At 46.4% G+C, this 12,838-nt stretch overlaps 1 protein-coding gene across 1 annotated transcript in view; it reads right to left on the bottom strand.

Moving 5' to 3' along the window:
* The window catches only part of COL24A1 (collagen type XXIV alpha 1 chain), a 124,265-nt gene extending 111,782 nt beyond the window's left edge, over positions 1-12,483 (bottom strand). The window contains exons 1-3 of the mRNA XM_088526064.1: positions 12,406-12,483; positions 7,878-7,942; positions 799-2,051 (exon numbers count right to left, since the gene is read on the bottom strand). Of these exons, the coding sequence (XP_088382190.1) occupies positions 799-2,051; positions 7,878-7,942; positions 12,406-12,461 (1,374 nt within the window). The 5' untranslated portion in view covers positions 12,462-12,483. The remainder of the gene's footprint in view (positions 1-798; positions 2,052-7,877; positions 7,943-12,405) is intronic.
* Between the last annotated feature and the right edge of the window lie 355 nt (positions 12,484-12,838).

The following is a 12,838-nucleotide window of genomic DNA, read 5'->3' as shown; positions in this document are numbered from 1 at the left end:
CATGCTATGGTTTACAAATTTAACCAAACACTCAAACAAGCAGTTACTATCATATTTCTCAGGCTAAGGAGGAACTGCTATTCTCTCTTGCCTGTAACTTCATATATATTTCATTTCTATATATTAGAAAGTTTCTGATTCCTGTACACACAAAGAAAGGCAAATGAGCTTCTCTAAAATACACTACTATGCATTTTCAATTTTTCCAGAGATCTCTCACCCTGATAACTGAAAAATTACACTTACTAGTATAAGAATGTTCTACCTTTATCATTTTCCATGCAGGTTTCCGTAACCCTGCAAATTTGGGTTAAGAATGGTTTTCCTGGTCTACAGTCACTCACAGTCTTTTCTGCAATTATAAAATGTAAGAGCTTTGCTCAGTTAAGAGGAGTACGTCATTCCTGCCAACAGTCCATTCATTCTTTGCATGGATCAGTCTCTCATTTCAGTATTGTATAAATTTATCCTGTAATTTTATTAAGTGAGCAGTCTCCATAATTAGCAGTTACAAATCTCTGGCTGCATTTCAAAATTTAAGGAAAAAAGTCTGGATTGCCTACCACTTCACCAGAACCGAATGCCTTTAAACTCTGCCAGCAAATAACAAAAATACACAATACTTATGCCAAAATTACATGCTGGAAAGAGACAGATTTAAGGCAGACAAAGATTTGTGCAGCACAGTCAGGAGAAGTTGCAGTCACAGCTCTGGCATGCTCTGCAAGGTTTATTTCAAAGCTTCTATTAAATGCACGTTGCTGCTTTATAATAAAAAGGGTAGAAAAGATAACTTACAGGAGGTCCAGTTTCCCCCTTTGGACCTCTGATATTTCCCATTTCAAACATTTTGCCAAGATCTTCATAGTCGTACGCATAATTAGCAATATCAATTTCATAACTGATTTCAGTGGGGTAGGTCTCCTCAGCACCAAAGGCACCTTCTTCCTCCCACAGACTGAGCTCATGACCCTGCGACAGGTCAGCAGTAGCACCAGAGAGGGTTGTGTTTATGACTTGCTGCTTTTCGGTCGATTTATCTAAATGCTGCTTTGCTTGACCCTTTCCCGTCCCTTTGCTCTGTTTTACAAGGGAGGTCCGAGGAGGCTCACTTTTTTGGCCTGCATTTTCCACGGTATTATCTGAAGTATTTGGATACAACACTGTCTTTTTGGGGGGGATGTTTCTGTCTTTGCTTAGCTCCTGGTGCAGCAGAGGTGGGCTGATGCTCTCAGGCCAAGTTTTCAGCAGCAAAGGTTTGGCTGCCCCAAGCCCCAATGCAGACACATTTCTTGACTCCAAGTATTCTGATAGAGAGTGAATCTGAGCAACATTTGTAACGGGAGCATTTGATGTTTCTTTCCTTTTACTTTCAGATGGGTTTTTCTCATCAATTTTTTTCCTCAAAAACATATCCATCCCATTGGATGATCGATAGGTTTCTGCCTGGCGACACTGCTGCTTCACATATTTACAATAGTTTGCAGAGGCTGCTGCAGAGGGAATGATATCAAGCTGACACATAACTCCTTCGAAGCTGATGGAGTGAGAGTTCATCCTTCCCAGGGTAAACAAACCATCCAGGTCAAACGCCTGCACTTCTGAGAGCGCTTCCTTGCTGTAGTATTTCCTTCCGCACTCGGCAAACATGGAGACAGTCTTGTCCCCAACGCCGATGGCGAACGAATGCCACCGCTCATTATGAACGCTGTAGTCAAAATACACGGGCTGCTTCCCTCCGGTGTGCACCGCTACTTTCCTTGGCAGCAGCTGGACACCAAATTGCAGTCTATTTTTGTTCCTAATACTGAAAAGAAAAGCATTGTTTATGCTGTAAGAGTATAACCCAACCAAGAGGGTGAACTGCTGCCCTAGAGGCACTGGCACAACTTGGGTGGCGGGCACCTCGATGTGGGCCTCTCCGGTCAGCACGACTCCTGGCGCGGCCAGACGCACCCCCTGCGGCAGCGGAGAAGGTGTTGAAGGCACTGCTCTCTCCACGGGTGGTCGAGCATCTTTTGTGAGGCCCAGCTGGTGGAGGATGTCTATCGCTGCAAAAAGAAATAAAGGCATGTTGTTTGGTTTCGGTTGTAAAATTCATTGCAACTGGATTAAAAGTTTATTCCCAAATTCAGATGCATGGGAACACATACGCACACTGCTCCTGAACAAACCTGCACTGCCTAAAGGTGTGCACTGCACACAGCAAAGCCACCAAGCCCCTGCGGCAGGCACACGAGTCTTCACATAAACCAAACACAAGAGTAATTGCAGTCGGCTTTCCTGAGCAGTAAAATAATTTCCGTATTAAAAACAAAAAAAACATCTTTTCTCCCTAGCAGGGCCCTGCCTCAGTGCCACTTCATGGGGCAGTGGGGATCTGGAGCAGGACCCTTGCGGCTGGGGGGCTGCAGGGGGCAAGGATGGCTGCCCTCCCCTCAAGAGACTGCTCTGCAAGGGGCTTGTTTTGTACCTGAGTGCAGGTACACGTGCCAGGAGAGAGCCAGATCCAGGAAAACAAATCAGTGCAAGGGGAGGAAGAGGGAGGCCCTTGCAGAACCGACCCCTCCTCTTCCTCCTGCTGCTCCATGCAGCCATGGGAAGGGAGAGCCGGCCACCCGCTAGACCAGGCTGCAGAAGGCAGAGGGGACGTAGTACAGCTTTTGTAAATAAGGAGCATGGCACAGAAGCACAGTATGAGCGCTCCACCTCTCCCGTCCAGCTAGAACAGGGTTTGAGCTCCAGGGAACTACAGACATTAGAAGTGACTCGTAGTATATTTAACAGTTGCACTGACATACTAACCCCTGGAAAGAGACTAGCATTTTCCATAGCATTTAGCTATGGGCACTCTTTCCTATGCAGTTGGAGCATATATTAAGTAAATAAAGCTATTAAATAACTAGAGCTGGGAGTGACCGATAGAAGTTAGTAGATTCCCTGCCAAATTAAATGAAGGGAGTATCTGAAACAAATGGATGCTCGCTATTTTAGTGGAAAAAAGGTTTCCTTTCCCAGTCCTCCCTTTCTCTGTTTATTCATAGCAAGCTGTAAGAATAGACAGATGTTGGCTTAGCTTCTACAGTAAATTATGGAAAGAGCCTGAGATTTCCTTGAGAGTGGTTTGAAAATTGGAACCAAAAGCACCAACCTGAACACACTGCACATCTTGAAAACTAATTACACACCTTGTAGTGTTTCTAGTCATGTTAGAGATTTGCAGACATGCCAGGATTGCCCTGGCAGGTAGCCAGCACACAGAAAGGCATGGAGAAAGCATATTTTTTGCACACAAACTCATCCATGAGCCAATTTCTCAAGATGTTCTGCCTCAGAGCAATTAATTTACGAAGGCTGCATTTTAATCTGTCAAATTGATAACAGAGGTTAGGTTATAGCGCAGCTTCAAAGCCCAGCACATCCGCTAATGAAGGGGCACTTTCCCAGGGCCTGTGTCCTGCCTGGTCCATACGTGGTTCTGGTGGGGAGACCTGTACGTGCGTTACCCTTGCACGAGCTAAGAGGAAACAAATCCCTGCCTTGGGGGGACGCGAGAGGCAGCCCCAGCACTTCTCTGTGCACCAGCTGACAGAGCCAGCTGGCTGAGCAGAGGAAAATAAAAATCAGTAAAACATCACTCAGAGCTGATCAGCAAACTTGCCTGTAACGAAATGGCACATTAGAAGCCTAGATGTCTGACAGGTATTTGTATTTAAAAGTAGTAGCACACACATGATCTTTCCAACGTACAAAACAGAAAGCCTCTCAGACTGGCTTAAAATAGTTCATTTTAAAATGACATTTTGGAGCATTGTTCCTAAATTTCAAGCTATAAGTAAAATTGCCAAAGGTTAGGCAGTTCAGTCATCTAGAAGTTATGGAAAAAAAGGGAAAGCATTTAAAAACACTATGAGAAACAAAACAGCTTCTCTGCATCCTGCGGTGGATTGCTATGAATAGTAACATGTCTCTCAAGAAGGCTAAACACAATGAAATGTTGCATGAAAAACAGCAGCAGCAGACTAAGCATCAACTAATTACTCCTTGCTGACTTGTTGCCCATTAACCCACCTTCAAGCCAAAAGGCTGTTCCAAACTTTTTTGGCCAGTCATTTCATTTCTGGTCCAATATACATATAGATATACTTTTTAAGCCTTCAGAAGCTCTTGGCAGTACACGGGGCTTTGGGACCTTACAACCCTCTTAATTCTTCTCCCAGCAAGAGAACCACAATTTGCTTTATCTATCAGTAGCTATTGTGCAGACATTGATAAACAAAAACCACATCTGTCTCCACTTACTGTTCACTCAAACTGGTAGTCCCCCAAACTGCAATGGCTCATTTTATTGAAATAATACTTTTGGGTGCTTTTAAGCACTTTTTCTTTCTGCCTTCCACAATACCTCTCAAAAACTCAGCAAGTTTTGCTGAGGGAAGTGGAGGGTATAGCCAAGATGGGCTTTGGTAAAATCTTCTGATCCATTTATCGACCCTCAGCACAACACCCAAAAGGAAGATAGGGAAGAAACCTGTTCTTCACTAAGTGTATCAGTACTCACTGGCCTTCAACTTGTTTATACTCCATGTGATGGATGTTATCTTATACCTCAGGTACCAAGCCTCTTTAGTGGGCCACTGAGGAAGCAGTATCTGCAGCATCAGCACCCTTCAAGATCAGTCTTTTTTACTCACAGGGGCTGAAAGAGAAGCAGTCGAGATCCCTTGTGCTATCGTAGACACTTCTTTAGTTGGAAGCAGCGGGTGGAGAAACATCTGGTTAGCCCTGCAAAGGCAGGCAAGCAGCGCTCCACTGGGACCAGCGCGGTCTCACTGGAGAAGGGATGCACTGCCCAGCGCTGTCAGGGTGTCGGACAACAGCCACTTACTCATTCTGCATCCCTTTGCTGTTAAATTCCCCTTGCTCATTTTCACATCTCCCTGCGCTCATGGTTTCCTCTGAAAGCCTGATGTTTAGCAGCCTTTCTCCATTTTGGCTGTTCTGCTATAAATAGCTGTCACTTTTCCTGGGCTAGTAGGGGTAAGGGAATGGCCAGGGTCATTCAACAGTCAGCTCTGCTGTTACTGGAGGACACAGGAGCAGGATGCCCATGGGCAAAGCTGGCTTCACCTGGGCAAATGTGGCTGCAGTTGATGCTCTCCTGGACACCAGGAAAGCAGCTAGCATGAGAAGGTCGATGCCTAGCAAAATTTATTCTTTTTTTGCCTTAGCGGAAAAAAAAAAAAAGCGCATAGCTCCTCAGCTAAAACATGCACAAGTTGTCTCCTCAGCTCAGGAGGGAAGGAATATTAATTATGATAGCTAGCATCTGTGTATTTGGCAGAATACTCTCTCTCTCTCTCCTTTTTTTTTTTCCTTCTTCAAAATTTAAGTGCCAAGAAAGCTTTAAAAACACCCTAAGCATCAACACATTCCTAGTGGGCAGTATCCTGTGCCTGGACAGACTCCAAGCAGCGTGAAGGGAGTACTGCTACCGCTGGATCTGTTAGGTGCATAGGCTGAGGGAAGACTTGAGTTGTTTTGACTTTTTATTTAAGAGCTTCTTTTTCTGAATGACTTTTTAACTTTTGAGAAAACTGGTTCCTTCCCTTGTACTTCTTTCCCCAATGATTTTGAAATCTACAGGTCATTTGCAAGATTCTCTAACTAGAGATTTTTGACTGAGTTTTGGCAGGTGTTCTTGTTAAATCACTTTTTCACAATTCCCTATTTTTGGATCCTCTAAAGCAGAAAGCTTTCCAGCCAAACCACATTATCTGTACATGGGTTTCCAAAGCAAATAAGCCATACTATTTGCATGGGGGACAGTCACACCATTTTTAGTATCCTTAGACACTTTACACCAAAATTGATATGAGTGCGGTGTCAGATATGGACACAGAGAATCAAACCAGGATATACAAAACCTTAGATATGAGGCTTCCTTGGTCTGCTGTTCTCAGAATTACTTTTTGCAGCCTTGTTTACACACTCAGCAAATAAAACTGCACGTGGGAAGACAGGAAGCTGTTTTGAGACTCGGTGTATCATTTTAATCCCAACCAAGCACTTGAAAAGGATCTAAATAGCGCATGGGATGTGTGAATGGGTTTGCATTTCTGCTCACTAAGACATCCAATATGGCTATGTGGGACTGCTGTTGAGTAAGAGCAGTAGTAGAAGCAGGAAGCCTCCTTCATCAGCTGACGACAGGAGGGAGGAAGAAAGAAAGAAGTCAAATGAACCATGTTGTGTCTGCTACTTAAGCCAAGACTAGACTGGGCTTCAGAGTTAGGAGGACTCTATGCATTCCTGAACACACTGCAGCAGAAAGAAGCTGGGTCTTTTGCTCTGTGTTTTTGGAGTCTTTACCCTATTTCTGCAAACCTCTACACATGGACATGCTCTTCTGCTGGGCACACGTCGCAACAAGTGCTGAGCATCTCAGCTGAGGGGCTCTGATTTTAGGAGAGACCAACTATCAGTCCTACTGCAGTAGTCACCACCATAATCAACTATGCCTTACAGTAATAAAGAGCATTTGAGATTAAGCAATTACTGCTTATTAGTGCTAATTACTGCACTAATCCCCTCAAAGTTCCCAAGACAGACCACCCACCACAACTCCACCCCATCAGAAAAAAAAAAAAAAAAAGAGACACACAGATGAAAGTCACATGTATTGCTTCATAATAGCAAACCTCTCTCCTGCTACACTGGGAAAGCACAAACTGCCTCCTTACACCCGTCTCTCTCTGCCACTGCGCGTGCAGGCAGCCTACATGTGTCTGCGGGTGCTGCCCTGGTCCAGCAAGACAACAGGATTTATCCCTCCTCTGATGCAGGGCTTGATTCATCTGTTGGAAATAACAAGGAATTCCCACCATCGCAAAAGGTTATGCTCCCCTGGCTGAATGGGAAAAATCAGCCAACAGTCTTGCCAGGCAAACAGTAAACAACTAATAGAAATAAAATTTACATGGGTAAAGAAAAAAAATACACCATCTCCCCACCAAAAAAAAAAAAAAAAAAGACCCCTTAGGCAAGCAAGGAGTAAGATGAGAAAAGCACTGATGAGACTTAATGATCACAGGATGATGAGTAATCTCAATAGGTCTCTAGCAAAATGGACCAGGAATGAGTCCTGTCTTAACCTTGTGATCCATCCACTTGGATTCACTTGAGAATTTGCAGCTAGCACACTTATCAACCAAGGACGAGCTATTTCTTGCTTCATCTGTATGGAGAAGGGATATGGAAGAAAAATTGATGCTGCCACTATCCTAGGAGATAAAATTAAGTGACACATAAGCTTCTATCAGTTTGCGATGAAAATATTCCACGATCATCTCTGATGTAAACAGCACATCTGGCAGAGTTGTCATAGCTGGCAGACAAAAACAAGACACAACCCTATTTCCTCACCAACATCCGCATCTGAATGCGGACCGAATGAATGTACAATTCCCACTTTTTGCATTAATGATGCCAGCCTAGACTAAGCCTTTATTATACACAGTGGCTTCCTCCCCAAGCCCCGAGAAGTGCAAAGGTAACTTAGTCATAGCTTGCCACCCCCAAGAACACCCACTTGCAGCGAAGACACAATCAAAGCCTTCTCCCTGTACAAGACTTCTCTTTTATGAGGAGTTTGTATAAATATGTAAGCAATTTCATGGACAGAAAGTCTGAGTAATTTTCAAAAGGTCATCTTTTCCAAACTGGTTAATTTAAACTTATGCTCTCACCATTTTCTGTCTGAATTTTGGTTAGTTAAAATTAAGGAACCAAACATAAGTTTGAGTAACAACAGTCACATACTCTTTTTATTTAGAAACAGATTACCCAAATGTTTTGGTTTAAGAAAGGATTCTCACCTTGTTCAGGTAGTTGTGCAACACCCACAGCTATACATATCGCAATAAAAAGGAGGAAGGTTTTCCTAAAAGGAGGAAAAAAGAAAAGGACATGTAAGAAAATATCTGAAATTTCACAGCTGCAAGATTAAGCATGCCCAGTTCAAAGGCCAAAGTCAACAGAAAGACCCCACGGATGTTAGCAACTTGTGGAGCCATCAGCCCAAGCCATCAGGCCCTCACATTGTAAAACTTTCCACTGATGCTGGGAAGGTGTTTTATACGGAGATTAAGGATTACATGCATATGAATATTCATTGGATATAGATGTAATACGTGCATTTTACACTGGCAGCTATTAATAAAGTGACTGTATCCATTTTCAAATATTTCAGTGCAGCAGTCTCTAAACAGGAATACTGCTATATATTAAAATTTAAAACACTATTTCTTCTGTAAATAAAGGAACCAGAAAACAAAAGACAAGTTATCACCCACAGAGACATTAGATACTTTTTCCCCCCCCCAATGTAGCTATCATCAGCCTTATCACCATACGGTATCATTTTACCACAAATGACAACATTATGAAATACTTTTTGCATGATGATATTAAAAGTATTAAAAATATCAATGACAACAATTTGACTTAAAAGCTAATGCTCAGGTAGAAAGAGCCAGTGTTGAAGGCTACTGCCAGTTCACTGATTGAAACTAATATAAATCAAATAAGATCCATATAGACCATGTGCTTGGAATCTGCTTTTAATGGAGATATCCATAATGCTAGATCACTGGCTTCGGCAGAGGGAAAGAATTTGCTTTTACTGCGGTCAAAAACAGAATGTCTGCTATTTTTTTAACTCTATTTTCATATTAACCAGATTAGCAGCTAATCACATGCTCTTATCATTGACTTAATCCTTTAATAATTTAGAAACACATTTTCTGTTGAGGTTGTACCGTTGATCATCCAGACACAGAAACTTGTTTAAGTACCAATAGCAGCAACCTACATCTATTTAGTGCTAAGAAGAAATACTTCTACAAGATGATACTAACTCACTCAACCATTCCAAGTTGCTACAAACCCAGCTCCATAAGCCATCTATCTCCAAGCTCCAGGCTCACTGACACACATAACCTCATTGATTTTTCACAATATTAAACACTAGACACAAGGAAAGTGTTTGCTGGTTCATGCCAGAGAGCTCTCGAGTATCCAGGGTGGATAACAAACAACAACACAACCCCCACACACACACACACATTTGGAAGCAATAGAGATGCAACTAGACACTTCTAAAACTGGGCAATTCAGCCCTATTACTCTATTAATTACGCCCGCATGTCAAAAATAAGGGCAAGAAGCAAAAAGCCACAATTTTGTACAGGGATGTACAGTTCAACCAGCAGTGACAGGCAAGCTTTTTCCACTAAGCATTCATTTCAAGATCATGTTCAGCTCTAAAGCCAAGGTATTAATAATGCTACAGTGGCAAGAAAATCTCTATAATTAAAAAAGAAAAGCAATATTTAATGAAGATCTTAATAGCCTTTTCAAGTGCTCATACACCAGCTCTGGCTGCTCCCACCTGCCCCGGTGCAGACCCCATGGGGCTCTGCCCTCTGCTCCCCAGAGAGCCTGGGGTAGGTGCTGGGAGCAGACGGAGCTTCGCAGACCCAACAAACCACCACTCCCTTGGGGTGTTTTGTCTCAAAAGACAAGGAAATGAAACAAAACAAAACAAAAGGAAACCCCTTGCTCTCTGGAAGGCAGACCTCTCTGCTGCCCTTTTCACCCTCGCCCATCAATCGTCTGGGCATCAGAAGGGGCCATACTGATTTTTCAGCCCAAGCTGAACATTGCTATTTGAGCAGCATTTCAAATGATTGAGCACAACATTTTATAAAATTACAAAACTGGACTAACTGTAGCCCGCTATGATACTCTATCACACATGAGATATTCAAAAGTACCCAACGTTCCTCTGACTCTAGCAGGGAAAAGGCTGCCAGCCTCGCAGACCACCCTAGCAAGGGCACGTTCCACTGCTGCCCTGCAGCCCCTTGGCGCTCTCCTCCCCATGTGTTCCCCAAACTGCACAGCCTCAAAACGTCTACTGGAGCAACCCTGCTATTCTGCAGAAAGACCTAAGAGTGGCTGTTGCTCAAACAAGCAGCCAGGCACTGGGCCAACACTTCGGTCCTTCTGTTCTGAAGACCTGATCTCAAGTTCTGGAGCAACTTCACAGGTCAATAGTTTCTGTGCCACACAAGAGCACCCAGGTCAGTAGTTTGTGTCACACAAAATCATCGTTTCTTCTAACAGGGATCTCAGGGACAGGGGTGGCAGAACATATGGACAGGAGATAACGATTATAACAAGGTCCATGCATTGCACCCTATGAGCCAAAACTTCAGAACCACTCTTTTTCAGTTGACTTTCATGGACACGAAATGTATTCTCAATTAAAAATAGCATAAAGCATTTTAATTGAACTGCAAAGTCAGGATGCTCCAAGGACCCTAGACCACAAAATACAAAGGTAAGTTGGCTCAAGACCGTGACATCCCCTGCACCCAGGCAGCCAGGGACAGCGCACGTGCCAGCTACCGCCTCTGCCACCTCTCAACAGTGCTGCAGGGAACGAGGACACGGCCGGGGCCTGAATTGCACAGATGTAACTAGATATACAGCAACATTAACTGTGAGGTAAAGACAAACGTCCGCCTTGCACTGCGCTCTCCAGCTAATGTCAAGAACAGATGAGGATCAGCTAAGGGAAAAAACAGACCAGAGACAAGCTTAGGGCAGCAGGTCCCCTAACGCGTGGGAAAAGTCATTTTTCCTCCTACCTTTTCCGACAACAACAGGTAAAGTTTTTGCAAGAGAAGCCATGTACAATGTTAAAGTCGTACAAGGAAGCTCTCCACGGCCACAGATGGAAGACAAAACAAAACAAACAAACAGAAAAGGAATGAAATGAATGAAATATGCTCATGCAAACCCTCTCTTCTTGGTGAAGACTGCTACACCTAAGTTAAAAGCCACCTGAGAGCCAGGTCATGCTCTGTGCTCTCATGTGGGCTCAAGCTCGGCCACCCCGGCCAGGTATCGCCCCTGGCCATGTCCCTTCCTTTGTCACATCCTCTCTCCCAGTTCCACACACGTGCACAAGCTGAGGGAGCTACATAAAACTGCATGGAGGAGGCAACTATGAAGTGCACTTGAACTTCCCTATCATTAAAAATAGCACTTACCTTTCTGATAATCTTTAGCATGCTATAGCTAAAAATCTCCCAGTATCAACTTCAATGTTTTCTAGGTTGCAAGAAATTGCCTGGTTTAGCACATGCTAAGGAAACCTGATCCTTCTGTGAAAGCCTCTATTTTTCAACATAGGAAAGCAACCAGGTCACTCTCCTCTTGTCAAATGTCAGGCACAAGTCTACTCTTTTTTGACTAACTCCTCTGTGACTATTTTTGTAAGACACATAAGCAAAATCAGCTCTATTTGGAATTACATAGATATATGACAACTTTTGAAGCTATCTGGGCAACAGATGCAGGTAAACTGCATCTTTGCTACTGCTCTACTCCACAACCTCTGAATTTGTGCTTCTCTATCAGCACTCTCCCAAATAAAAACCCCTCAGCTGGTGTCTGATTAACCCCTGGAGAAGCCTCCCAGATGCAGGGATTAAGGAAAGGGATCTCCTGGGAAGGCCACCCCCAGGTGCACACGTAGCAGCTGGGCACACTCAGGCACCCAGATTACACAGCAGGTTCAGCTGGGCAGCACAAGCCTCAGCATGGCCCATGCAGAGCTCCCAGCAAATGTGCTACAGGCAGCATAGCAGGAACACTTTACAGAGAACACGCGTAACCTCTTTAATGTGTCATTAAAGCTAGGGCAGGGAAAAAAAAAAAACACACCACTACGAGCTTTGCTGCCTAGTATGCTTTTACAGAGGCTGCAGTGCTCCGTGTTTGCACTGTGGCTCACCATACTTTACAGACCCCGTATCAGCGGTGGAAGCAGGTGAACTCGGGGCGCCTCTGCTGCGCAGGTTTCCGCACGCAAGCACAGCTCAGCACACAGATTTCGCCACCCGCTTTGCGCCAAGCGCCCTGCGCACCCGCGGCGACCCCCCGGCTCGGGCTTCTCCGCGCCCCCCGCCCTGCGCCCACGTTCGCGTGGCCCTTCCCGGGACGCGCTAAATTAAGCGAGAGCCCGGGCTCGGGAATGCTCGGGAGGGCTGTGGGGAGCAGCACCAGGCGCAGCTCCGGGAGCCGCTGCGCCCGTGCGGAGCCGCCCCCGGCCGCGAAGCCGCCGCCAGAGGCTGGCGCTGCCCTGAAGAACCGGGGTCCCCCCGCCCGCCGGGGCTGCGCGCCCCCCGAGCGCCCCTGCCACGCGTGGCTCCCGCCCGCCGGTGCGCGCAGCGGAGCCCGGCGCCCCGCCAGGCTGAGCGCCCCGCCTGCTCCGCGCGTGCCCGGCCGCGCTGCCGCTCCGCGCCCCGTCCCCTGACCGCGGCTCCCTCTTACGTGCGCGCCGCGGGGGAGATGCTGCCAGTCCTTGTGCTCTCCGCTCCCCAATGCATTTGTATGCATCTGCCCCGGCGGCGGGGACCCGAGCGAAACGCGCCGCGCCGCGCAGCTCCGCGCCGCCGGGGGCTCAGGTAGCGCCGTGCGCCCCGGCCCGCCGCGCCGAGCTCCCCGCCGCGCCGCGCTGCGCGCAAGCCCGCGGGGGCGGCGGCAGGGCCGGCGCAGGGGGCCGGCTCCGCGCTGAGGGGGCAGCCCCGCGCTGCGGAGCGGAGCTGCAGCGAGCGCCGCGGCCGCCGAGCCCTGCGCGCCGCGCGCGGTGTTGGGTTTCAGCGCCCGCTGCCGCGCGATTACATCAGCGCGCGGCCCCCGCGGGGGCGGGACGGGGCGGCCGCGCAGCGCTGCGCGCCCCCCACCCTTCTCCCCCTTCCGCGGG

This window comes from Tinamus guttatus, unplaced genomic scaffold, assembly GCF_059628265.1.
Source record: "Tinamus guttatus ecotype Peru unplaced genomic scaffold, ASM5962826v1 Tinamus_guttatus_pri_ptg000242l, whole genome shotgun sequence".
NCBI lineage: Eukaryota > Metazoa > Chordata > Aves > Tinamiformes > Tinamidae > Tinamus > Tinamus guttatus.
The sequence above is the reverse complement of the archived record's forward strand: the minus strand, read 5'-3'. Positions and strand labels throughout refer to the sequence as shown.